This window comes from Silene latifolia, chromosome 8 (genome assembly GCF_048544455.1).
Source record: "Silene latifolia isolate original U9 population chromosome 8, ASM4854445v1, whole genome shotgun sequence".
NCBI lineage: Eukaryota > Viridiplantae > Streptophyta > Magnoliopsida > Caryophyllales > Caryophyllaceae > Silene > Silene latifolia.
The window spans coordinates 9,051,127-9,078,250 of record NC_133533.1 but is presented as its reverse complement, the minus strand read 5'-3'; the positions used below and the strand labels follow the sequence as shown (position 1 = coordinate 9,078,250).

Sequence of the window (27,124 nt, the reverse complement as noted above, 5' to 3'; positions counted from 1 at the left end):
ATCAATGGCAATCCATCTCGCAGTTTTCGACCGTCTAGAGGCTTGCGTCAAGGGGACCCTCTCTCACCTTACTTGTTTATCTTGTGCGCGGAAGTTCTTTCGAGTTTAATGAGGAGAGCCGTGGAGACCAACTCGCTACATGGGATTCGCATCTCAAACAGTGCGCCATCCATTTCTCACTTGTTATTTGCAGACGATAGTCTTTTCTTTGCAAAAGCAAATTTGGAGGAAGCTGATGTTATTAATAATATCTTGAGACGATATGAAGAAGCTTCGGGACAGCTAGTGAACTTAGATAAGACTACCGTATCTTTCAGCAAATGAGTGCCAATACAACGAAGGAGTAACTTAGCAACACGATTGTGCATCACCGAGGTGGAGGAGCACGCTAGATACCTGGGTTTGCCCACGGTTGTGGGGCGTTCCAAGAAGGGTTTGACGGATATTCTTCGTGATAAGCTCAGTAAACGGCTGAATTGTTGGCGCGGGAAAACTTTGTCTAGGGCTGGTAAGGAAGTTCTTATAAAGGCAGTGGCCAATTCGCTTCCTACCTATGTGATGAGTATTTTTAAAATTCCCGTCAATTTCTGTGATGAGCTTCGATCGTTGATTTCTCGCTTTTGGTGGGGCCATGAGGAAGGTAAGAGGGGCATTAGTTGGGTGGCGTGGAAGCGGCTATGCAGACCGAAGGGATTAGGGGGCATGGGGTTCCGTGATTTTCACTTGTTTAATGTCGCGCTAATTGGAAAGCAAGTGTGGAGACTTATGACGGAACCTGATAATCTATGGGCCAGATTGATGCGTGCTCGGTATTATCCGAATGGAGATTTTTCAACGGCTGAATTGGGGTACAATCCAAGTTATACTTGGCGTGGTATCCTGGAAGCTAGAAAGGAAGTTTGGAGCGGGTTAAGAAGGAGAATTGGAGATGGGCAATCTACACGAGTTTGGACGGATGCGTGGATACCAAACTCGCAATCAGGCCGTGTTCTTTCACCGTGTACCCCTGGGCGTGAGAATATGCTGGTGGGAGAGTTGCTAGACGAGAATGGATGGAATAATGATCTTGTGATGGAGTTATTCCTTCCCTTTGAGCGTGATAGGATTAGACAGATTCGGCTGGGGTTGCATAAACCGAGAGATGAGTGGTTTTGGAATGACGAGAAGGATGGTGTGTACACGGTGAGGTCTGCTTATAGGCGTTTGGCTGGGGAAAAGGATGACTTGGAAATGGGAGGAGCTTCGAATTGGGAACGGGAGAAGTGGCTGTGGAATAGGCTCTGGAAAGTCCCGGTGTGGCCTCGTGTGAAGCTTTTCTTTTGGCAGTTGTGCAGCGAAGCCTTGGCAACAAGAGCGAATATAACGTCTCGAGTTCGAGGTGAAATTTCTCCTTGTTCTTTTTGTCATTTTTATTGCGAAACTAGTGTTCATTTATTCAAAGATTGTGCCTTTGCAAAGCGGGTTTGGGAGGGGCTTGGGATAAGGGACGAAGAGGATGACAATGGAGGGGGGATTCGGGATTGGATTGAGGCTAAGTGGAGGGAGTTTGGGGGGAGGGAACATGCTTTGTTGATGGTGGGATGCTGGGCTATTTGGGAACACCGCAATAGGGTGGTCTTTGACGACACTTTGGTGAGCCATGAGATGGTGGTGAGAAGAGTGACGGATGTCATGGATGAAATCGATGGAGGGGGTTTCGGGCAGCGGGTTCATCAGGCCGTTAGAGGGAGAGGAATAGTGCGGGAGAGAGTGGAGGGTTGGAGGGCTCCACCTGATGGTTCCGTGAAGATCAACGTGGATGCGGGGGTCAAAGAGGGTGAAGGAGTTAGCCTTGGAGTGGTTTGTCGAGATGCGAATGGTCGGGTTCTATGGGGTTTGTCTTGTGCGCAGGAACATTGCTGGGAGCCGCAAGTCGCTGAAGTTGATGCCATTCTTGAAGGAGTACGGGAAGCATTGGCAAGAGGTCATTCGATGGTCATTCTTGAGAGCGATTGTCTACAAGTTATTGAGGCGCTCAAGAGGAAAGCTAAGGGACGAAGTATCTTGTCGTTAGTCATTGCTGACATTTTAGATTTTAGTAATTCGTTTATTTCCCTGGTTTGGTCGTATACTAGTCGTTTGAACAATTCTGTAGCACACGCTCTAGCTCATGTTTTTCCTAGGGTGATCGGTAGAGTTGAGTGGTTAGAGCCTCTGCCACCGGTCGCGAACAATGCTGTTTTGTTTGATTTATCGTTAATGCAGTAAACTTTCGGGTTTTCCCTTCAAAAAAAAAAAAGAGAGTAAAGAGAGTAAAGGGAGAATTACAACTTAAGATCCGGAAAAATAAAGAGAAGCAGCGTTCCACCAGAGAAAAGGGAGCATACAGGAGAAAAAAGGAGATAAAAAAGAGAGTTTAGACTTAATGACGTCTTTCCTATTTATAGGAAAGACAATTATTAACCTAAACGACATTAAAACCTTGCGGCAAATAGAAAAGTACTCGATCGAGTAAAATATAGCAAAATCTCTCGATCGAGTAGAAAACCTACTCGATCGAACACTTTCTAAAATAAGCTATTCGATCGAGGACTTTAAACTACTCGATCGAACACACTATCTACTCGATCGAGTAGTTTCCAGCGCATAATTCCTGTTTCGCGCACTGAACTTCAAACGGCTGCCATTTCTTCGTTACTTGGTCAAATAGAGCGTTTCCGGTGGCGTTGGAAAGCTAAGAGGACAAACTTAAATGTAACCCTTACAAATCTATAAAATATAATTAAGAACCTACCCTAAAATGACTAATAAACGCCACGTAGACAAAGCTACGTAGGATCCAAAAATGACACGTAAATGCCAATACGCATATATTTATTGTTATGTATATAACCACAATTTACTAAACTTTTGCCCACGATTATTAGTATTTTGTCACGGATATTGCTACATTTGTTAGTGTTTTTGCAACGATTATTGTTATTATTGTTTTCTATTTTTTTTTTTTTACTTTATCCGTGTCAGTCATTTTTCTACCTTTTATTATTATTATTTCATTTAAAACAGTTGATTTATGTAATAATTCAACCTAAAAGAAAATTTTCAAAATAGAAACTTCTATATTTTTATTCATGAACTATAATTCATAATAGATTGAATGGTTAACATTGTTTTGAAAGAATACGTGAAAACTATAAACGCTGAAAAAAATAAAGTATGAAATTTAATATAAACATAAATAAGGAGTAAGGAGAAATGGAATGTATAAGGTTTGCTTGATTACTAATAATTATAATTTTTTTTTACAAAATCTACTTTATACAAGAGTGGTTTAAGATATTATCGTATGTAATCTATATATATATATATATAAAAGAGAGTTTTTTCGAGCGATTCTAGAGCGTCCACATCATCAAAAATTAATTTTGGAAAATTTCATAAATAATATTTTCTACATAAAAAATAAAGTGGAGAATCTTTTAACTATTATAATATGTATATTTCCTATTTTGTATTCATGAGAAGTTTCTAATTTTTGTATAAAAACTTTGGCATTTCATTTGGCAAAAAAATATTGTTATAAAAATTATGAAAATAATATAATTAGATTCGTGGTAAAAAATGCTTTCATTTGAGTATAGATTTCATATGATTTGCACATACGAGTATTAAAGATGGTGTATTTCTTAATATGTTATATATCCCACATTGAAAAACAATATTAGTGTGGTGATTATAATACATATAAATTATAGAATTGTCCCACATCGAAAGATTAACATAAGGTGGGTGATCCAATGATTATAAATATGAGTCATCATTGGAACCTATATACCAACCAAAAACGTCTCTTAAGTATTGTTTTGGAGAGCTCTTAAGAGTTTATATCATTATCTTCACAGTATGATATATACATATTTTTTCTATATTATGTATTATATTCAAGTGATGTTTATAATATTTATATAAAAATTTATACATCTCATTTGTAAAAAAAAGTATTATAAAAAAAAACGTACGAATATTAATAAATAGTACTCCCTCCATTCAAGACCAAATACAACATTTTCATTTACACACTTGCCAAGACACAAATTACAACGTAAATATCTTTAAGTTTACATTATAAAAAATTTAAAGATTTGATATTCTCATTGTACTTTATAGGTGAATCAAATAAGATCCAACATGACCATATTTTGTCTTACATATTGCAAGGAATCGTAAAGATTCGATTTGTTCATGAATAGTGTAAAAAAAGGAATGTTGTATTTGGTCTTGAATCGAGGCAGTATAGTATTTGCTCATTATTATTAACCTGGATTAGATGTCGAATTATGTTCGAAAAAGATGGTGTATTTCTAAGTATGTTATTTGTCCCACATTGAAAAATATGTTGGTGCGGTGAATATATTACGTATAAATAATAGAATTGTCCCACATCTAAAGTTTAGCATAAGGTGGGTGATCATATGATTATAAATAGAAGGCGTCTTTAGAACCTAAATATCAATCCAAAACCTTCCGAGTCTCTTAAGCATTGTCTTGGAGAGCTCTTAAGAGTTTATATCATTATCTCCACGATATGATATATATATTTTTTATATTATGTCCAAGTGATTTTTATAATTTTTATATAAAAACTTACACATCTCATTTAGCAAAAAAAATAACATAATTTTTTTTTGAAAAATTATATAATTAGATTCGTGGTAAATAAATGCTAGCATTAGAATATAATATCATATTATTTGCACATATTTTAATTATGATAAGAAGTTACAAAAAAAAATGTACTATACGAATAATAATAAATAATATAGTATTTACTTATTATTACGGAGTATTAAACTGGGTTAGATGTCGAATTAGGTGCGAAAAAATGGTTTATTTCTAAGTATATTGTTTGCCCCACATTGAAAAATAATGTAGGTGTGGTAAATATACTACATATAAATAGTTAAATTGTCCCACATTAGAAGATTATCATGAGGTGAGGTATCATATGATTATAAATATGAGTCATATTTGAAACTTAGGGGTATCAACCCAAAATCTTTTGAATCGCTTAAAAACTATCTTAGAAAGTTCTTATAAGAGTTTGTATTAACGGCAAACCTTAGTTACAACAATACCATACAAATATTAATCACGTAGATATTTAAAAAGCGATTATATATTAGGATTTTTTTGATAACTTATACCTCGAATAACTCACTTTTTCAAATCTTATATCTAAGATAACATTCGTTAAAATCTTATACCTAAAATAACATTTTCTTTCAAACTTGATAACAAATCTTTAAAAAGCCCTAAATTGACGAATTTGCCCTTACTAATTTGAGGGGTTTTAGTAGTGGTAATTGTGCATGTGTGGGTTAATAGGTGGGAGGAAGGATGATGATGTTTTATTAATAAGGACGGGATCGTCAATTAAGGGCTTTTTTTTAGATTTGGTATTAACTTTGGAAGAAAATGTAATTTTATGTATAAAATTTTTAAAAAAGTTATCTTAGATATAAGATTTAAAAAAGTGAGTTATTCAGGGTATAAGTTATCTAAAAACCCTATATATTACTATATTACTGATATTATAATGTTTATTTTAAGACAATCGATAGTATAATAACTTTACTTAGGAGAAAATGATAATTAAAAAATAAAATGGGTGCTAAATATACATAAATTGGTTATTAATGTGTCATATAATGATAATCTCTGCACAAAAATAGAAAATTTATGAATTATAATAAAATCAAGTGTTGCATAAAAAGATCTTAAATCCACAAACAAATCAATAATGAGGTTTTTTAGTTTGATAAATAGTAGAATTAAATCTTTTTAAATTTCAAATATAGGTAATTATTATGCCTCATTATATTTGAGTAACTAAAACACATCATAATTTTTAACCATTAATCAAAATCGCACCAGAAAAAGAAAATAATTTGCATTTGTTTATACATTTTATTGCTCCCTCAATTACATCTTAAAAGTCGTGTTAGGAAAAAAAATGTAATTTAAATCATATCATTTGTACATATTTTAATTATAACAAAAAATGGAAAGAACGTACGAATATAAATAGATAGTATAATATTTTCTCATTATTAAATCGGGCTGGATATCGAAATAGGTGCAAAAAAGATGGTATACTTTTTCGTGTGTTATTTGTCCCACATTGAAAAATAATGTAGGTGTTGTAAATATACTACATATAAATAGTTGAATTGTCCCACATGAGAAAATTATCATAAGGTGGGGTGATCATAAAAATTAATTTAGGAAAGTATCATAAATAATATTTTTTGAGGTAAAAAATAAAGTGGAGAATCTTTTAATTATTATAATATTTATTTCTTATATTATATTCAAGTGATGTTTCAAATTTTTATATAAAAATTTACATTTCATTTGGCAAAACAATATCATTAAGAAAATTATGAAAATAACATAATTTGATTCGTGGTAAAAATGATATCATTAGCGTATAGATTTCATATAATTTGTACATATATAAAATTGTGTGCTTCTTAGTATGTTATATGTCCACATTGAAAAATAATGTAGGATTATATAAAAATAATAGAATTGTCCCATATCGAAAAATTAACATAAGATGTAGTGGTCTTATGATTATAAATATGAGGCATCCTTTGAACTTAGGTATCAACCTAACATCTTTTGCGTCTCTTAAATAAGATGTTTAGACTTCTGATCATATCTAAATAAATGATTAGACATAAGATGTAAATATTAAGACCTTATAACCAATTTTTTTTACTAAGTTAATTACCCCGTTGCAACGCACGGGCATCCAAACTAGTTACATATTAAAAGGCTTGTCTTAGTAGTTAGCACTCATCAGCATTATGTGAGACAAAAACGGAGAATTAAAACAAATTAGAAGAAAGATACCATTTTCAAGAAATGACAGGCACATGGTTTTAATGAGTAATGAACAATCAGCAAGTGAAAGAATAGACCAACGATTGTGGATAGTTGTAATTTCATAATTTAATAGAAGAGATGTAGGCAGAGTGTTAGTGAAGAAGTGCGCATCACATAGAAAGAAATTAGGTTGAGCGTTAATTTTACGGAACCGAGTTAAAATCGGGTTACAACTTGAGCGCGGTTCTTAATTTTCCTAAACAGGTACCGACCCGGTTTCGTGACAGAAAAAAGGTGCTCAGGTACCTCGTACCCGAACAAGAAAAATATCGGGTTTTTGAAACAGGGTTTTGGTTCGGGTTCGGTTTACAAATTCAGTTCGGTTATTTTTGCTCAGCTTTAACTACAGTACTCTATACTCTATAAGGTTTAATGGTGTTGAACTGATGATGGAGGTGTGAAAAATGGTGGGTCTATTGTAGGGTAGGATGATTAGTACAAGGAGGAGGGAAATAGAGTAAAGTTATAAGATGACTTGATATTGTAAGTAAAGTTTTTATACAACTTATTTTCGGAAGATGGGGTATAAAGGTGGGATTATTTTGAGATTAATAAAAGGTGGGACTATTTTTGGAAGACAAGGAAAAAGTTGGATTATTCTTGTCAATTTTTCCTTAATAATAAACCTCCAGTGAAACAACTTTCATGAAATTTATGTAAATCATATCCTTAGAAGACACATATTCCTCCAAACAAATTCTTCATAAACCCAATATACTCGATAATTATTAAAAGATTTTTAAAATTGGTTAATTAAAAATTTAAAATTTTACAAAAATAGCTAAATTAAATACTCTTATAAAACAATCTTACCAAAAAAATAATTAAGCATTTTATGATTGCAAATTTGCAACTCATAAAAAAGCTTTTTAATAAAAGTCATACAACCCATTGCAAATTCAGCTAGTCTTGCTATAGACGGATATATCCCCGTCTATAGCTAAAGACGGGTCAAATAGCTTGAAAGTGGTGACATTTTTTGCCCATCCACTTGTTGCTTGTCCTATTAGGAATGTGATATTATATTTGGTCCGTTTTAGTTATAGACGAATATGTACCGTCTATAATGAGATTTTGTGTTGCAAATTAGTCGAACATATTTGCACGACATCAAATACGTACAAAAGTAAATGCACACCAAATTGACTTCCAAAATAACAAGACCGTCGGCTCAATAACAACACTCAAAATTTTACCTCCAAAAAAAAAACCCAACAAAAGCAATCGAAATCGGAGATGGGCGCGGTGACGGCAGCGATAATCGCGATCGCGGGACTTGCGTTAGGTTGGATCGCAATCGAGATGGCTTGCAAACCGTGTCTCGAGAAAGGCCGTGAAGCGATTGATCAAAGTCTTAATCCCGATTTTGACCCTGACGATGATACCAACAACCAGATCCGTGCTCCTCTCAATCCCGTTTAAATTAAAACCGTCTTACACAAGAATTTGTTTTCTACCCTGTTGTTATTTGTACTGTTTCTATTTTAACTAATCTTATTTTCTTTGTTGTCTGGTGGCTTGTTTTTGATCATTTGTATTATCGGTGCTAGCTATGTTGTCAAGTTAGTCGCATTCAGAATTTAGCTATTCTTGTTTGTGACGAATGAGAATTTGTGTTCAGAAATTCAGATATCTTATCTTCTGTATTATTTATGTTATATTATCGGAAATTCAGAATTCCGCTATTCTTGTCAAGTTATTCGCATTCAGAATTCAGATATCTTATCTTCTGCAATTTAGTTCGTCATAGTTCGTGGATGCAGCAGTCTCAAGTTACTTTTAATGGTGCAGTTGGTTCATATACAGAGAAAACAATCAAGAACATCAAGGTGCGTCTCAAAAACACACATTCCGTGTTGCGCTGAACAAAAGCATCCAGAGCAGTTGTGGCGTTACTGTTAGCTCTGAACCAGTGCAGGAGAGCAAGTCAAAATTGATACAAGGATGAAGCAGCCAACGAGTATTATGAGTCCTGGTCGGCTCAGTGAAAACACAGCGGACAAAGTTTGTGGCTGCATACAGCATGAGTCCAGAAGGTCTGGAACCAAGGCAGGGAAGACAGACGCAATTTGATTGTCATGGCACAAGACACGAAGAAACGACATGGAGCAGGACATGAGTGACTACCTGTTCCCTAGGAAGTTCTTGTAAAGGCTATTTGTTTAGGTTCCGGAAGTGCTAGTCCCCCAGATATATTGACATGATTTCATATTGAACATGATAACTTGCCAATCTTGGAGAGGAATTATAGACTGATTCATGCGCAAAAGCCAGTCATTAAGTGTCAGGACTCATGAGCGTGCTTGTCCGAATTGCGTGTCCTACTAAGCGCAGTCGCTTTAGCCAACAATATACTAACTTGACCACTATAATGTAAACCTCCAATCTTTCCAGCTGTCAAAAAAAAAAAAAAAAAAAAAAAAAACAAACTTGACCACATGCTATAACTCCTAGCAGCAGGACTCTGCGATTGTTTTCTTTAATTCCAAATCTCAACATTGCCTTTCCGTCATTTAAATTAGAAGATCCATCAAAGTCAGTGCCGGAGCCATGATTTGAGCTTGGGGGCGAAAATTTTTAGGGTGATGGATTTACTTGAAAAAATTTCGAAAAATTTAACTAAAAAATTCAAAAATCTCAACCGCCGGGGAGGCGAGCCCCCCTAATTTATAAGGACCTTACCGATCCTTAAAAGTTCGAATGAGTGATTAAAAGAACATATAGTTTTATCCATATTAACAAATTGAAAGTTTTTTTTTTTTCGTGAATCTTGCTAAAGAACTTCACCATTTATGTTTGATGTAATGCAACTCTGGGATCATGATCTCATAAAAAGATTTTTCAGGACGTGCAAGAGTCGACCAACATGCTTAAATAATATAACCGGAGGATTTGTGAAAAAAACCTCTCAATCAAAACCTTAAAGTGATGGTTGAAATTCAATCAATGATCTTATACCTTAACACGCCCTCTCACTTGAATGCGCATTGGTCGAAAGTGATTTATCAGAGTGCAGCAAACGTACAGAAAATTAATATTATGTCATCAAGGATTGACCATTTACATCTCTCAACAACAAACGCCTCACAATCTAACCTACCGTTTTAGGCACTCATCATGCTCGTTGGTGACTGTTAACACAAATACTGCTACAAATCAAACGACATCTCACAAGCTTTTTTCAAGCTAACATAATGACAGCATGTACCGGGGAGTGCCCTTCAAAATATTAGTCCTGATCAATGGGTTAGATCATGTCCATAAGCCAACTACTCTACTGAAATGTAGATTTCTGTAAAATTATCGTGATTTAATTGACACTGGTAGCAATGCTCTGATCTGAGAGCATTGCATGAACCAAAAGAGGGTGGATTCACACTGTGTTGTGCAGCCAGTCATGTTATACCTCGAGTGACTCGTATCCAGTCCAACAAACTTAACCGGCTTTGAAATATAACTTGGAAGGGTATTCTACAAAAATTGAAAACCATGATGCCCATAAATATAAATTTTCTCCTCGATCCTGATTAAACCTTGCTCTTTTACAAAATATCCTCTTTGGAGAAATTTTGATGGAAAAACAAAACAATAGTTGGAACATGAAGGGGAAAAATGACTCCGAGGAAGTTTGAGTTACTGTACAATATCAGACAGCGGACATTTTACCTGCAAAATCCACAAGGCATAACTTCGGAAAAAGGACTAAGCCAAGTAATTGTATATTTGAGGGTTGTTCTTGTCTCTCTCCAAGTATTCTCTGTCAATTAGGCTCTCAATTCGCTTCTTCAAATCAGCAGGTTTTATCGGAAACTTGAGCTGTTCCAGCACCACAAAGAACAAAAAAAATTTAATAGGGCACGGGCACAAAATTATTAAAGCATTTGATTAAGAATATATCCAACAAGTTAATCATGGAACCATACAGACAAAATGTAAGTGACAAGTTGGAAAAGAAAAGCATGTCAATTGTTAACATTCAGCACTATGTTATAGGTGCGTTAAATTCATACTGACGAACTAGTATTTCAATGATCGTAAAAAAGAACAGTAACACACAGAAGAAAAGAAACTTCACCTGCTGAAAGAGTTCAGTTATTAGAAGGGTATGGCTGAGCACCTTCCTCGTCTTCATAATCCGAACAATAGCAGCATCAACCTATGATTTTAAGGAATGATCAAGATGAAAATCAGTAACAGAGGTTCCACAGGCATGTCCTCTAAACCAGAAGCCTATATTCTTTTAATTCTAAACTTTTGGAGTAGGGAAAGTTATTTGCAGAGGGGTGGGGGAGGAATGGAATTAGTAAAGAGACCTGATATTGACGGTCTTGGAATACCCTTTCGGTGGTACTTGTATTCTCTTCCACGGTCTCCTTCATCTGAATCGCATTGACCTGCATATATAAACAGAGTCAATTCATAATGCATTGCCGATGCAAAACTCATGAAGAAATGAATTTAAAAGAGGACTATATACAGGGGGAAAAAAAAAATCCAAACTTCAGCAATACCATTGAATTACAAGTTCTTATCGTAATTTCATACCTAGCACCTGAAAATTGAAGTTAGGTTGGCCCTCCTCACTAGGGCAACCTTTTTTTTTTTGGAAACACTCGCTAGGGCAACCTAAACCCTTCCTTTGGATAGAGGAATTTGGAGGGAAAACGGAACCTTCCATATCTCTCCTAAAGTACATATTAGTTTCCATTCAACAAAAGAAAGTTTTTGAAGGGAAAACTCCCTCCTCCATTCCTCTTCCCCCTCCTTTTCCCTCCAATTTTTGTATCCAAACAAAGGGCAAGAGTGCCTACTGAAATATTGAATTTAACACAAATTGAATTTTAAAAAAAGGGACTTCCATGATCCAAACAATGAATGCCATACAAAGGTGTAGGAAACAAATCCTTCAATTCTGTGTTTTCTTCTGTCCAGATAATTTAATTCCCATTCATTAGAAAAGGTGTAAAATGAAGAGATGAAACAGTTGAGTATAGTTGATATCAGGTGACCGTCGGTCAAGTTCTAGTAGGAACGTATCCTAAGCACAAAGCGGTTTTTGAAGTCAAAGCGGTTTTTGGAGTTGTGGCTAAATTTTGGGTCAATGGCATGAATAGTAATTCATCGATAATATTACAAACTCTAGACGCCTTTTTTTTTGTAATTTATGTTCAAAATCTCTATGAACAAAATCAAATGAAAGGAAAGATGTGAATAAACAACTGACTGTAATTATTTGAGCTACAATCAACACTCAAACTATCTTGGTCGAGTTTAATCCTTGATTACCAATGCGCAATCAGTAAACCAAGGATGAACCAAGATACCATTATGGTCCTACAATGCTGCTAAAACAGAACCCGAAAATTGATTTATTTTATCCACACTCATGTATCACCTGGATTCGGCTCTTGATTTCCCTAAATCACCGACAATCCTGTGGATGGAGTTCAATTCCGAATGCTGTTCCAAGTGCAAAGTTTGCAAAGGTAGATAGGCAAACATAGTGATTATTCGGCAAGTGGCATTCAGTAATGCATCCTCCTATCTTGTGGAGTGTTTGGGGATAATCACCTTCGACCACCCTCGTCCTTGTGTTATTGAAATCAGAATGGGCTGGACGGTTAAGCGGCAAGCAATAATGCTATCTTATTTGATGGTCCGTTGGAGGATTTCATGCGATGTGATGTACTTGGTATTCCGTGGATGTGGCAGCATCAAGTTATTTTTAATGGTGCCTACGGTACCGTATATATAATATACAATAACAATAATTGAGAACATCAAAGTACATCTCAAAAACACAGCCTCAGTGTTTTCGAGATGCAGTCCAAGGCAAGGGAAGACAAACAGTATTTGCCTGGTGCAGGACGTGAACTAGGACGAAAGGACATGGAACAGGACCCGAGCCACTAGACAACCTCACTTGTAGAAGTTTCAGAAGGTCGGAGGGCAAGAACACACCTCTGATTTGGACCATTTGTTTATGATCCTGGAGGTACTAAGCCCCATGAACTGGGACAATTTGTTTGAAAAAGGAGAGGAAAATATGATTTCATGTCGATCATGATAACCAACTTTCTTGGCGACGACGTATAAATCGATTCATGCACAAAACAAATAATGGGGATGTGCTTCTCCATTATCCTAGTTCAGTCAAGTCCAACATGGTTTCGAATATCCATATCCTTTTATTCCAAGCATTTCCCGAGTTTTCTTCTCCGGCACTTGTTGGAGCAGGTCTTTTCACCATCCCCAAATTATTTACTCGTTGGAGCTGGTGCAGATTTTTTCACACTACCAAACATTATATTTCAGATTTTTTATGCAGAAAACTATGGTATATTACCTTTTCTTTGTCGAACACAGCCAAAATCTAAAAATCAATTCTCCATTCATTGACCCAACTTCCAGCAGATTTATTACATGTTCCAGCAAAAAATGCCCCTTCATATTTCCCTTTCCTTGCAATCGTCACCAAATAACCCCCATAAATACCCAAAGGTACTTCCTCTCTTAACATTGCTCTCTCCCTAGAACACATGAACTTTTTCCGAATATATGTTTCTAGTCAAGGAAAAATTACAGTCATACAATATCTAATCAGAGCCATAGAGTCTCTTCCATTTTTCCTACAAGCACAAAGACCTTTGGGGGCTACAATAGCACAAAGGGCAGAGGACGGAAAAGAGAGTAAAGAATAACCAGAAACTAGGCTAGAGAGTTAAACAGAAGTGTCACACAATCAATTTAGGAAAAACAAATTAATCAAGAAATTTGATTGAACATCCTACTAAGTTAGTTGCAGAGTCAATTAAACCGGAAGGTCAGGATCAATGGCCAGAAGCCGACTTTGTGGTTGGAAAGCTAATAAGGTAGTGGTTAAGTTAAATGGTGTTTTGCACAAAAATTAGCTTGCAAAAAACTAAAAGATTGAAAAGGTAGGGGTGTGACAATTGGCCCTAGCAACATTACAAAGAAATTAAGGTCTCTCACATACAAATCCAAAAAGCTGCTTGTCAGTAGCTTGATAAGATAGTCAGTCATATGCAGATGATCAAAAAGGGTAAACAAGGGAATCTTTCAGGAACAGAAGAAGTATACATCTATACAAGACATCAAATCTCGACCTCTTTAGTTCATGTATTGAAGGCTTGAAGCTAAGACAATCAGGTTAATGCATTCAACTATTTCCGATCTACATGAAATTAATCATACTTCAAACAGAAAAGGGAATAGAAGTAGCTGCGATTAAATTCATTGCTGAGGTATTGTTATTCCTTCCCACATACCAAAGCAAAGCTGGTAGTTAAGTTACATCAGACTCAAAAGATTTCTAAAAACGGGCAATTGCCTTTAAATTCCCTTTTTTATGGGTATTTGGGATTTGCTACAGTCTAGCCTTGTGTTTTTTCCCATGTTTTTCTGAATTCTAACATATACCCTTGGTTTTATTAAATCATCTAATACACCTTAAACTCAGTGACTAATTCTAAAATTACTTAAAAAGTACGTATCATAACTTGGGGTATTTTAATGGTTAACTTTTGTCATGAAAAGTTGTTTAGTGATGAATAAACAGTGAATATAGTGAAGGCTCCAATTATTATGGATGAATAATGAACAATGGTATATGCATATAGTGGCAAACAAACATAAGTACCTTTATACGATAAAGGGGTGCCGAAAATCCTTCATTGAAGACAAAAGAGTCACAATCCTCCACTTCTCTTCCTTTAGGCTCCTGCATAATCAAATTTAATTACAAGTGCCAGAATAGTGCAGCTTAAACTTGATCAAAGATATATTGTTGAATAATACCTTTAGAAGTACACGGACTTTCCCACATGCAAGGGACTGGAGAGTTCTTCTGAGCTCTTTGTCCTCAATGGCAGTGGCATCCTTGATATCTTGGAAGCTTAGTGCTTCAGCATCATTAAACAGCATCAAAACTACAGCCTGGCATACCAAAAAAAACCCTAAAAAATAAATTACAGGATAAATAATGGTAACTTGTTAAGCCCCAAAGTTTGACATATTTACTAGTTTTAGCATTAAATCTTCAGAATTTAAGTAACAAAAGTCACTCTTATGGTGAGAATATTCAGTCCTTGAAGAGGACTTTACTTCCTTTTTTCAGATTTATTAATTTATTGTTTTTTGAACTTCAGGACAATGGTGGTTGTTGATAGCTGGTTGTGATGATGTGATATCTTCAATGGATACAAGTAGAGAAAACTATTCTTTGGTTTAAATTAGATTTATTTTCAGTTTTAACATTATTTGTAAGTGTCGTTTGTTGTTCTATTAAAAAAAATTGGCTTCTAAAAAAATACAGGATGAATGTAAGGCCTTCTTTAATGTTTACAAACATAAATTACTGAGCCTATACAAATTAGAAAGGCAGAAAGGAAATTACCAACCTGAAAGAGTGAAACTGCAAGCTCCTTTTTACCCTTGGGGAAATCTGCTTTCAGAACACAGTGACCCAGTGAATTTTGCCACATTAACCGTCTGCCATTATATTTACTAAGGTAAAATTCTTTGAATATGTCCTGTACATCATCAACCAATCAGATAACATCTACAACATAAGCCTTAAATAGGTCAAGATGCTCATTTTGTGCCTAACCTGGTACACATTTAACTCGTGTGGAAGCCGAACATCCATAGGGGGATATGTTGGCCAATACCTGCAAATAGCCAAAGACAAGACTTAACACTGAATCACTCAAGGAGACACTAAGGATCCTTTGTTAAAAATAAGAATTAATGCCTTACCCAGTGGTTAAGACGTGAACACTCATCTCAATTCCTGAGGGAAGCTTTGTCCTAGCCTGAGAAGACAGCCTGAAGGACTCGTTTATTTCTTTTGATAACTCAATATCCTGCAAAGCAGCATTAAGATGAGAAAAAAATATCAAGGACTTGATCATAGTACTGAATGTGCATAGGGTTATCCAATAGTTGCGCCAGGCTGAACATCATAACATTCGAGCACCCACCAGAGTTTGAAAAGCTTAAGTGCTTCCAGAAAAGGAGAGAGAAGGGCAATAAGTGACATAAATCACATAATACACTTATAAAATGAAAAGCCTTGAAATAGGTAGTATGAGATGATATGATTACAGCTTCACCATGTTAAATGTAACATATACCTATGTTACTCCGACACTTACACTTATGTTACTCCGACACTTCACTTAGCTGCCGTGTCGAGTGTGCGACACTTATCGTCTATCGTGTCGACACCGACACGACACGACACTTCATTTTAGACCAAAAAATTGAAAAATTCGCACAAAATAGCCGTATCCGACTCTCGACACATGTCAGACATGACACCTGTGTCGGAGAGACGGGGTAACATAGATGTCATATACAGATGAAGTAAAGATGCAGTAATTCCCTGAGATCAATCTTATACAGCTAAAAGCAACTTAAAAATACAGGCTTCACATGATGCAGGAACATACCTTGAACATTCCTTCAAGTTTATTTGTAAATTGACTACCGCATTCAGTTTTCAGCTGGACAATGTATAAAGAAATTAATTAATAATTAAGGAGACAGCCGGAACTCAACACACAGGGATTATTTTCACAAACTAACCTTAGAGATCATAGACTTCTCAGCGTCAATGGAAGCACTTTTTCCCAATAAAAGTCTCTTTGCAAGATCCTTTTTATAGAAGGCTTCAAAAACATCCTTGCCCTAAATTATTGACATGTTTAGAGGATAACTTGCCACAAGATGTAAATAACTAGAAATGGATAAAAAAAAAGTCTGCAGATCAAAAACTATGTTTGCAGATTAATATTAACAAAAACATGGATGCAGCCTGCAGGTAATCCAGTTGTGTTTTACCTGGAAAGCAAATGGATCTTCTTGGTCATGTTTTACACCGAATGCAATATTGATAGTAACATAGTAATAATTAAAAAAAAGGGGTAGGCGCACATGTAAAGTAAAGAGGAGAGAGGGGCAATAGCAGTCAAAACGGAAAGTAAAAAAATTATACTAGGACGACTTAAAAAGGAAGTAAAAAGGTTAACGTGGGAAGAGAGAGAATTTTTTTTATTTATGTTCGATTGAAAAACACGATATTATTAAATCAATGATGAAGCAAAGAGATCAAGGAGTATTTATCTGCAAACATAACAAACATGCCCAGTTCAATGTATAAACGTAATTTGGGATACCTTTAATACCCGAAGCATTAGTCTATAGAGAAGCTAGAGAAACAACTATACCAGTCTATCTAATACCAGAAAGAATGTTTAATCCCTGAAAATATACTTTGAAGCCACATTGTCACCAAACGGGCGAACTACCTGGATAAATCGAAACAAGACCAAGACTTTATCGAGGGTGCCCTCCAATTCTTCTTCAGATGTACCCTTATTGCCGGCACGAAGCTTCTCATCCAGAAACTTGGCAATCAGCTCCGCGGGACGGTTCTATTCACATGAGCATAGTTCATCATTGAAGTGTGTAAGCAATACCAATTCATGCAAGTATGATGGGCATTAAAGAAGAACAAACAACATATCACAAATGCATATGCAATTAGCACAGATGTAATATATATCCCACTATTTGCCAAGGCATCAAGAGCATAAAGAAGCACTAGTCCATAATCCAGTATACTATATACTCAAAAATTGCAACTCACAAACTGAATGAAAAGAAAACTATTGAATTATTTTGATAATATTCTATCAAGTGATGAATCCAATCAATGCAATACAGCAACAATAGAGCCTTAATCCCAAAATTATTCGAGTCAGCTTGCATGAACCATCATCTGAAACGGCATAGATTGTTACCGTGAAAGCACAAAAAGGGGGAAGAGGTGATGAGATTAATAATAGTGCACTCCCAGTGTTACCGGCACTATTAGAAGGCACAAGAATTATAATACTGCACTCCCAATGTGCCTTCTCAACTCCCTCCAAGGCAATAGGAAGTCTGCATTTTCTTTTTCAGGATGCTTCAATGAGCTATTAGAGTTCTGAAGCAAGTTTTTTGTTCACTTAAAAGACAATTATGCTTATGCCTTGGCCAACACATGTGAGCAAGTGGTCACATATTAATCACAAAGGGGAAAAAGGTAATTCATTTGCAAAAGATGCCATCAACCCACTTGCATTTTCTTCTACAACTTTGTTCCAAAATCAAATGTAAACTACCTAATGGAATGGATAAAGCACTAAATTCTTCTTACGTGAATGGCAAGCGCAAAAAGCCATGCTATAATATTTTTGTCTATGAGGCGGGAACTCTACCTAAACGACTAAACCCGCTTAGTATCCCAATTCTCAATATTATTAGCATTGGCACCATCTTAATAACAACATAGAACTTTTGTCACAGCACAGATGGAGATTTCAGTAAACAAGGAAACAAATACTAAGATGCTCACTTGACGTAGATTGATGAGGTATTCAAATGAATCCTTGATTGTGTTGCTGAACGACTCATTCTTTGAGAAACTTTCTTCCCATATTTTATCAAGAACTACCTTGAACTCCAATAGGCAAGAAACCATATCCTTATCTTTTTCTTCATCCATAACAGTGGCCTGACCAGCCTTCCGGATGTAAGAACTTAATGCTTGCCTCAATGATTCAAGGTCATTAACCCTAACAAACAGATTATACATCCTTCGGAGGTCCTCTATGCGGCTCCCATCCATTAGCATCATAAAGCCCTATCCCAAAGGACGAAATAAAATTCAGTGAATTGACTAAAACGTAAAGAAAACATACAGTTAACTTAAAAAGATCCGGACCTTGTCAAGTATAGCAGAAATATGCCGCTCAAGAAGTTGCTTTTCAGCAGTTGTAATGAGTGGTTTTCTAGTACTGGGATCTAGATAAAGTGAGCATCTCTCTTGTTCTTCATGCAACCTCGTCTGTAAGTAGCAACAGTTTTAGATCTCTCGCCATAAAACAATTCTAGATGGTGATTGTCAAACATGTATAATCTTATAGATGGTAAGACATCAAGAATCAACAATTCTGAGATTACAGAAAAAGGATCATGCAACGAAATGATGCACGATGAGAGAATTGCAGATGTGGTACTGCATCAGAAACATACCTCCACATGCTTTAAATAATCTGGAACATCTGATTGTTGCATGTATTTAACACCTTCAGCAGCATAAAATTCCTCGGTGCAAACAAGGAATGGTTTTTCGAAGCTTTCTTGGTATATCCCCAAAGCTGTAAACATCTTCAAAAGATGATTGAGAAGTGTCCTATCCACAGCTTCCCCTAATCTGAAACAACAGTTAGAAGTAAGTTCACATAAAAATAATACTCCGTAGGACAATGTTCATAGCTTTCATAAAAGTTAGATTATACTTTTCAATGCTATATTATAAGAACCATAGAGGAATCACTGTTTGAATTTCCCATAACACTCTGCAAAATTAGGCTGTAAATAGCTTTCTTTTCTGTTATGGTCACTTTCTATAAGCACTATTTAACATATCACATAGCTAATTCTCCAGATTGGAATTTAACCCACAGAAGGCTAAGAGATTGAGCAATATAACTTATCTAATAGAGTACAGAGTGCATTAACTTTTTGTATTCTAAAAGACATTTATTTAGGCAAGTACCACCACAGTCAACCTAGATGGCTTTAATTATTTCAGGGGACACTGCCAACCGAGATAACTTGTCAGAACAAAACAAATTTGGTAATCACCTTTCCCTTTCAATCATCCTCAGGAGTCCAGTAACAATTTTGTGCTGAACTTCTGGGCACAATGAAAGATGCTTACGGAAAAGCTGCAATCCCATGTCCCATAATGACTTCACATTTGGGGTCTGTTTTACGTATGTTCTATCAAGGTATAAAGCAATGCCACGAATCATAAGCATTTGGTCACAAAGGTCTTGCCAACATTTCTCAACGAGTGACAAAAAAACAACCAAATCAGGGCTTTGTCCAACCAATGAGCGCAGTACTGCAGATATGTGTGCTTCACACTCCTTTTCTATCCGTTGATAAAGGCTTCCCGCCATTTTGTGCAGGCAAAGATCATTAACAGCCTAAAAAGATATATGAATCACACAACTATCAATGGTATATACAGCGGTACCATAAACGTCTCATCCTCCTGGCAAAATTAGGGAGCAGATACTATACCTGATAAAGTTTCTCCAAGTCACACGAATCACGTTGCTTTAAGAATATAGCATTTATGGCAGACTTCAACCTTGCCCAAGTGTCTTCCTCAAAAGTAGGGGGTAATGTAGGTTTAGCTGTTTCATAAGGAGCATAGGAGAATGTGATTAGAGCTGTGTATAGGTAAATGCAAAATTATATCATCGTAACTAAACAATGATCTTGCTTTAATATCACGTAATCAATTAACTTGATCTACTACTATTGTTCAGGGAAATTGGCTAATGCAAGGTTGACAACGGAATAAAAACAAAACGAGACAGAAACTTATTCCCAATATTAGACTACTTGTGACCAGTAAAGGATGCATCTTATAATTAGTCATCATACTTGTACAACTACGCCTGCACAAAATGAAGATTATCTTCTGAGGCAAGTCTTCAAGATCAAGAAGACCATAACCGCAAGAAAACAAGAGAACCACGCAAAAGCTTCCTGTATCTTCCAAAATGTAGTAATCTTTCCAATACCCACCTTATAGACATCAATGCTAGAAAATATTCAGAAATTGAGGAATGAACATTCAATTAGAAGCATCCCTTGCAGTTTCCCTTCCAATTAAACCATCACTAGATTTGACATTGTATGCATGACTTCACAAAGAAGTTGGCTAGAAAGTGTCCGAATTAACTTCCCAACAAGTCTAATTTCAATCGACACCTATGGCTAAAACCCACACAAAATTTAGCGTTTTGGCTGCAAAAATGACAACATTGATCAGCCTTTCCTATACTCACTTACCTACCAGACATGGCCCCGCAAGAAGAAGCTTATACACAACCGGTCGCTACGACTCGGGCTGATTAAAAACAAGATAACTGTCAAGTACGGTCAAGGTGATATGCTTGGCATCAGGTGTGGTGATCGAATAAATTCCCTCTCCCAACCCCTCCCCTCTTTCAAGCTTTACTGTTGGTGTAATGGTATGTAGCAGGAAAAAAAAAAAAAAAAAACTTAACATAATGATCTCAGTAAATGGTTTGAGAATCATGTCAAACAACAGCTTGCTAACAATTAAACAGGTCACTATGACAAATAACTTATCGAGTTAATAATGGAAGTTGACTACTACATGATATTATTTACATCTATAAAACAGATACAAAAGCAATGGAGCCTAACCTAATGTCCTTTGATCATATGTCACACAACATGATAGGTGAAGATGACACTTACATATTTAAAATCTACATTTTTGTAAGTCAAACTACATCCTTAAAATGATTGTAATGGAACCTGAAGTCATCATACACAAAGCAATAACCCCTCGAAAATTTATGTCCTTTGATCATTGCTTCCAAAATGTATACACAAATATCTCATTAGATACTAACTTGGTGATGTTGCAGAAACACTGAACTCGTTGTCAACATAAAATATTGCGAGAGAAGGGGAGGGGAATTCTAATTCACCTTATATTGGTTGGGGGGGGGGGGGATCTCCAAACCCTCTCGCTATCGGAACAAGGGGAACCAAAATTCCTCAAATTATCTTCCCTCAATTGCTCCCCAACGCATTGTTTAGATAGAATTATGGGAGAGAAGGGGAGCTTCCCAATGCACTTTTTAGATAGAATTACGGGAGAGAAGGGAGTGGGAATGGAGGAACAAAAGTTTTCCTTCAAATTTTCCATATGCAGCAAGGATTTTTGAATCACCTTGTAGGCGGGAGAACAAATTTCACCAATTCTCTCCCCTTCCTTTCTCCCCAATTCTCGCCATCAAACCAATAAAGGCAACCGAACAAGATCACGATAGGAAACTGCTAATTTACCATTTCACTTTCCGTAACACCTCCATCATTAACTATAATCAAACTCCCAAAGCATTCCCACAACCATAACCATAACCATTCTTTTCTCGCCTCCTTATACCAATTCAATCGAAAACAAATCACCACCTTCTCGGTGAAATTAGATTGCCAACAATTTACAAAGCAAGCTCATTAAGCTGATTACCAAATCTAATGCCCTAATTCACACAACAGGCTAATAACAGAGCATTTCGAGTCTATAACATTCATATAAATTTACAAACGGTGGCCAATCAAACATCATGATAGGATAATAACACTATTAATCTACCATCTACCATTTCACCATTCCATCTCAACAAATCCATTCACACAACCACTCTCTTATTGCCTCCTCACAGCAATAATCAAACACACTTTCTGACGAAAATAGGCGCATAATCTAATCTAATCTAACCAAATCTGAATCCAACTAAGCTAATACCCTAGTTCACACAAAACAGACTAGTGAAAAATGACGAAACAATTCTAGTCTATAACATTCATATAAATTTAAAAATGGCGGCCAATCAACCAAACATCATGACAGCATAATAACACTACTAATCTACCATTTCACCGTTCCATCTTAACAACTCCATTCTCACAACCACTCTTTTCTTACCTCCTCACAGCAATAATAAAAAACACAACTTTCTCGATGAAATTAGGCTCATAATCAAATCTTATCATTCTTATCTTGTCTCCTCATAGCAAATCAGCAAGAATCGAATAAAATCACCACTTTCTCATCGAAATCAGGCTCATAATCAAATCAAATCCAAATCCACCTACTACCCTAATCCACACAAAACAGACTAGTAACTAAAGAATTCTAACCTATAACAATTCATATAAACATTTTCTCGGCAAAACTGGGCTCATAATCTAATCTAATCTTAATCCACCTAAACTACTACCCTAATCCACACAAAACAGACTAATAACTAAGCAATTCTAACCTATAACAATTCATATAAACATTTTCTCGGCGAAACTGGGCTCATAATCTAGTCTAATCTAATCTAATCTAATCTAAATCCACATAAACTAACACCCAAATCCACACAAAACAGACTAATAACTAAACAATTCTAACCAATAACAATTCATATAAGCATTTTCTCGGCGAAACTGGGCTCGTAATCAAATCTAACCTTAATCTACCTAAACTACCACCCTAATCCACACAAAACAGACTAATAACTAAACAATTCTAACCTATAACAATTCATATAAACATTTTCATGTCAAAAATAGGTTCATAATCTAATCTAATCAAATCTAATCTTAATCCGCCTAAACTACCACCCTAATTCACACAAAACAGGCTAATAAACGAACCAATTCAAATTTACAAAAACCCTAAAAATCAAAATTAGGGCAAAACTAACCTTTAAAAGGCTTAATAACAAGCTTTTTAGTAGAAGGATTAGGTAAGGAAGCCTTCTTCCTGGTGAGATTAGCAGTAAATCCATCAGAAGACGGCGAGACGATAGCGTGAGCGTTATTGTTATTATTTTTAAGCTCCTCATCGTTTATGGAATCGATATCGACATCGGGTACGGTGGCGGTGGCGGTGGCGGTGGCGGTGGCGGAGGAGTGGTGATGGAGACCGTTTTTGGTGTCGAGTGAGTGAGAGTGTGATGACTGAGAGTGTGACTTGGTTTTCTTCATCGGTGGCGGCTCAAAAGACGGAGAGGTGGGAGGGCGCTTGTTGGTGGTGGGTGGAGACATGAAAGGAAGGGAAAGGGAGGGAAGGGAAGGGGAAGGGAGGGGAGGGGAGGGGAGGGGGAGTTAGTGAAAGGACATGGTTTTGGTGTGGAATGAGGAGGAGGAAGAGGAGATGTGGAGGAAAGGTGGATGAATGAATGAATGAATTATGAGTTGAGAAAATGGTGTTGCTAATTGGATCTCGAGTTCGCTTATTCAAATTTTTGGTAAATGGGTTGCGGATCGATCCCCACAACTGCGATTATGAGGGGTTTAAATACCGTAATCCTTGGATACGCCCCGAAATCCGGATTAATCGGTCCAATGTAATTCGAATTACCGGATGGTTTAGACAAAAAAAAATTGGTAAATGGGTCAATCAGTCTGGGATTGAATCGGGTTAATTTCAATTTAGGTAGAGCCTGTACGAATGCACTATTTTAGTTTGTCATATATAGAGAATTAAACAACTAGAACTAATAATAAAATAAAGTAATGTACTTTGAATTTTATTTTTAATTATCTACAATTGTTAATGTGTAAAAATACTAAGAATCTAAATAGAGCGAATTTACATTTTTACTCGAAATAAGTTTATAATTAAAAAAAAAATAAGATTGTTAGTTTAATTACAAAAACTTGTACTTATTTTTACGCATTTGAAGCATACAACTATTTTTGTAATTTTTGTTACAACATACGGAGTAACAATTTAAACGGAGTAAAAAATTTAAAGAATAAAAAAAAGTGAAAAGCACACACTGATTTTAATAATATGAGTAAAATCTACATATGTTTTAAATATAAGATTTACGACATTTAAGATACATATATTGGACTAATGAGATAATAATGAATAAAATACATTTGGCCCAACTATAAAAGCTGCAGTGTTGATACTCTGACACATAAAGTCCATATATTAGGTCCAATACATATCTGGATAAAGTTAGACCCAATTTCTAGCTAAAAGCATTTAGGCGGGAAATTTTTCAGTTTTCTTATTCTTTAAATATAACGGGGATTAGGTAGTTTTCTATCATATGTATTTCATTTTGATTTGGGTCGGTTTAGATCATTCAGAATTTCAACTCTTTCAGATCGAGTCAATGAACAAAACTCTTTGATTAGTACTAATGTGACTAATTAAGAGTATATAACAAAATCAGGTATTTATCATGGAGTGTTCCAAACCGTTTATTTTGATGTAAATAGTACTCCGTATTGATTAATACGGAGTATGACTTAATCCATGTAATATCTGGTCATTTTGGGTCACTATGATTTCGGTTCACGTTGAGTCGAGTCAACATTGGGTCAATAAAGTTCAGGAATTCGGATATCAAATCATAATAGAGTCAGGTAAATTTCGAGTCTATCTCAAACTCTCGCGTCAGCCTCATCAAGTCAAATTATTTGGGTCGGTTGACTTTGCCAGATCTATTTGTAAGTATTTTGAGTTGTGACTATCACAATTTTAACGTCTCATAACCCTTTTCACATTACGAGTAGTATTTCCTTTGTTTTACTATTTTTTTACAATTACTCTTTGCACAAATATTAAGAATCGGCAAAATAAGTGGAATATGAAGGCTTTTGGCAATAAAAAGACTTTATTAACCCTAAAGTGAGTGGAGTGTGTTGGATACAATAGTCATTTAGAAAGGTCATAACTCATAAGTGACCATAAATAAAAACATAAAGAGTCAAATTAAAGGGTCCAAAATGAAATACGTAAATAACTCAAAAGGAAATGGGGAAGTATATGGTTATTTTAGGCGGAGGGTGAGACGGACAAAGACTCGGAAGAACTTGAAGTTCGAGGGTCGAGGATTTTTTTCCAAAATGGGTTTTAATAACAAACAATTTAACGAAATGGGACGACTTTGAAACTAATTACCCAAAATGGGTCCACGTAGGCTCGGTGACTTAGCCACGAAAAAAAAAATATAGAAGGTCTAGTTGATGGGAATTGAACACACAATTTGAATCCATTCAAATCACACCCCTAACCATAACACCCAGCATAATGTAATGACTGATTAGGGTGATTAAAATAGATATTTAATGCTATGAGTATTGAATGTGTTTTGAGATTTTTAATAATAATTACTAAATATTATTATGTTTAAGTACTAGATTTTAACATGTAAATTTGCTTGTACTAGTGGTTAGCTTCATTATTAGAATAAGTGTTTGTTTTGTTGAAGATCTTGTGTTCGATTCCGCTTAACAATTTTTTTTTTTTTTTTTTTTTTTTTTTTTGCAAAGACCCAAATCGCTGTGGGGGAGGGCGATTTGAGATAAAATCGCTCACTCCCTAGGCGACTTGCCTTGAAGTAACGTACTAAGGTTTGGGTGGACTTTAACTGACACTTTGGGTAAGGTTGTTGAGCAGGAGAACGACTTGAATCTGAGCCTAAGCTTCGGTCATGACGTCGATCTATTTTGAGTAAATACATTCAAACTCAACTCATTTCGTTAATTTGTTTGTGTTTAAGTCCCATTTTGGAAAAATTTCGAGGATTAGAGTATTATGGGCCAAACACAACCCAATTTTAGTGTCCACTAAGTTGAGGTAATACAGTAGTTTGTCATTCTTCCATCTGGCAATTATTATGCAAATGTGGGTTTACCATTTCTAAAGGCCCATCTTCTTGAAATAAGATGGTCTATTTTAGCCTGTTATAAACCTCCATTTAGGAGGACCTAGTTGGATACTTGATAGTTGATATAGTACTATATAGCTAGAGCTGGCCAACATGAGGGGCCAGCTTGGACTTTCACTTTGGGCCCATTTTCTCTAGATCGGCTAGCCCTTGTACGGGGGAGAAGGGTTATGGACTTATGGGAGTGGGGACTGGCAGTGGCGGAGCCAGGAATTGACCAGGTGGGAGTAAAAAAATTCAGCGGGAAGCAAACCGGTAATCGCGTAAAAAAAAAATTAATTAAAAACTGAGAAATTTCCGGACAAAAATCAAACACCTGACTTGGTACAACACTAGTTTTGTTATTTAACCTTCGTGGTCTGCATTCCGCATTTACTTTCTACGTCCTAGTGGCACAAGCGCAGTTTGCTCACCCTCGATGGCTGAAGGGTCTCGTTGGTTTCCAGATGATGTTTTTCGTAGCCAAGGAGATGAATCTCCGAGACACATTTTTGTGTCTTGTTGTAGGTATTTCTCCAAAACTCAGTTGATAAAAAAAGAATAAGGACTTGTTCGGTCATGTGGCCCCCTCCGATCCTCTCTTCAAGAATGTAGTGGGTGTTGAAGATGATTTTCGTGTTCAGCCGTCCGTACGCACCAACACACTTTTGTTGCCCGATATATATAGTTACTTTGTCGCTTTAGGTTACAATATTGCTAAAATAAGTACATTTGACCAACTGAGTCAAATGGTTATATGTATACGAATTTTTTTTAACGTTGCCAAAAAAAAAAAAGTGTGGGTAAAAGTATAAATCATTGGTTTTAATTTGAACATTCTA

The 27,124-nt window shown here is 35.9% G+C and overlaps 2 protein-coding genes across 3 annotated transcripts in view; one reads left to right on the top strand and one right to left on the bottom strand.

The window, feature by feature from the left end:
* Positions 1–23,827, bottom strand: part of LOC141596302 (cullin-4-like) — a 56,569-nt gene extending 32,742 nt beyond the window's left edge. Inside the window, exons 1-17 of one of the 2 annotated variants that reach the window (XM_074416416.1) lie at positions 23,316–23,827; positions 20,092–20,207; positions 19,648–19,994; positions 19,033–19,213; positions 18,722–18,844; positions 18,353–18,640; positions 17,262–17,387; positions 16,540–16,641; positions 16,404–16,457; positions 15,709–15,815; positions 15,560–15,620; positions 15,351–15,482; positions 14,749–14,886; positions 14,591–14,671; positions 11,244–11,324; positions 11,006–11,086; positions 10,411–10,746 (exon numbers count right to left, since the gene is read on the bottom strand). In XM_074416416.1, the coding sequence (XP_074272517.1) occupies positions 10,633–10,746; positions 11,006–11,086; positions 11,244–11,324; positions 14,591–14,671; positions 14,749–14,886; positions 15,351–15,482; positions 15,560–15,620; positions 15,709–15,815; positions 16,404–16,457; positions 16,540–16,641; positions 17,262–17,387; positions 18,353–18,640; positions 18,722–18,844; positions 19,033–19,213; positions 19,648–19,994; positions 20,092–20,207; positions 23,316–23,658 (2,475 nt within the window). In that variant the 5' untranslated portion in view covers positions 23,659–23,827 and the 3' untranslated portion in view covers positions 10,411–10,632. Of the gene's footprint in view, positions 1–10,410; positions 10,747–11,005; positions 11,087–11,243; positions 11,325–13,195; positions 14,672–14,748; positions 14,887–15,350; positions 15,483–15,559; positions 15,621–15,708; positions 15,816–16,403; positions 16,458–16,539; positions 16,642–17,261; positions 17,388–18,352; positions 18,641–18,721; positions 18,845–19,032; positions 19,214–19,647; positions 19,995–20,091; positions 20,208–23,315 lie in introns of those variants that run through there. The other variant, XR_012522446.1, reaches the window with a different exon arrangement.
* On the top strand, positions 8,084–8,579 carry LOC141596304 (outer envelope membrane protein 7). The gene has a single exon (XM_074416418.1). It carries the CDS (start codon positions 8,167–8,169, stop codon positions 8,350–8,352), a length of 186 nt encoding a protein of 61 aa, XP_074272519.1. The 5' UTR covers positions 8,084–8,166; the 3' UTR covers positions 8,353–8,579.
* Positions 23,828–27,124: the final 3,297 nt, after the last annotated feature.

Coding starts and splice junctions, on each gene's coding strand:
- LOC141596304 (XM_074416418.1), top strand. CDS start 8,167: ATGGGCGCGGTGACGGCAGCGATAATCGCGATCGCGGGACTTGCGTTA.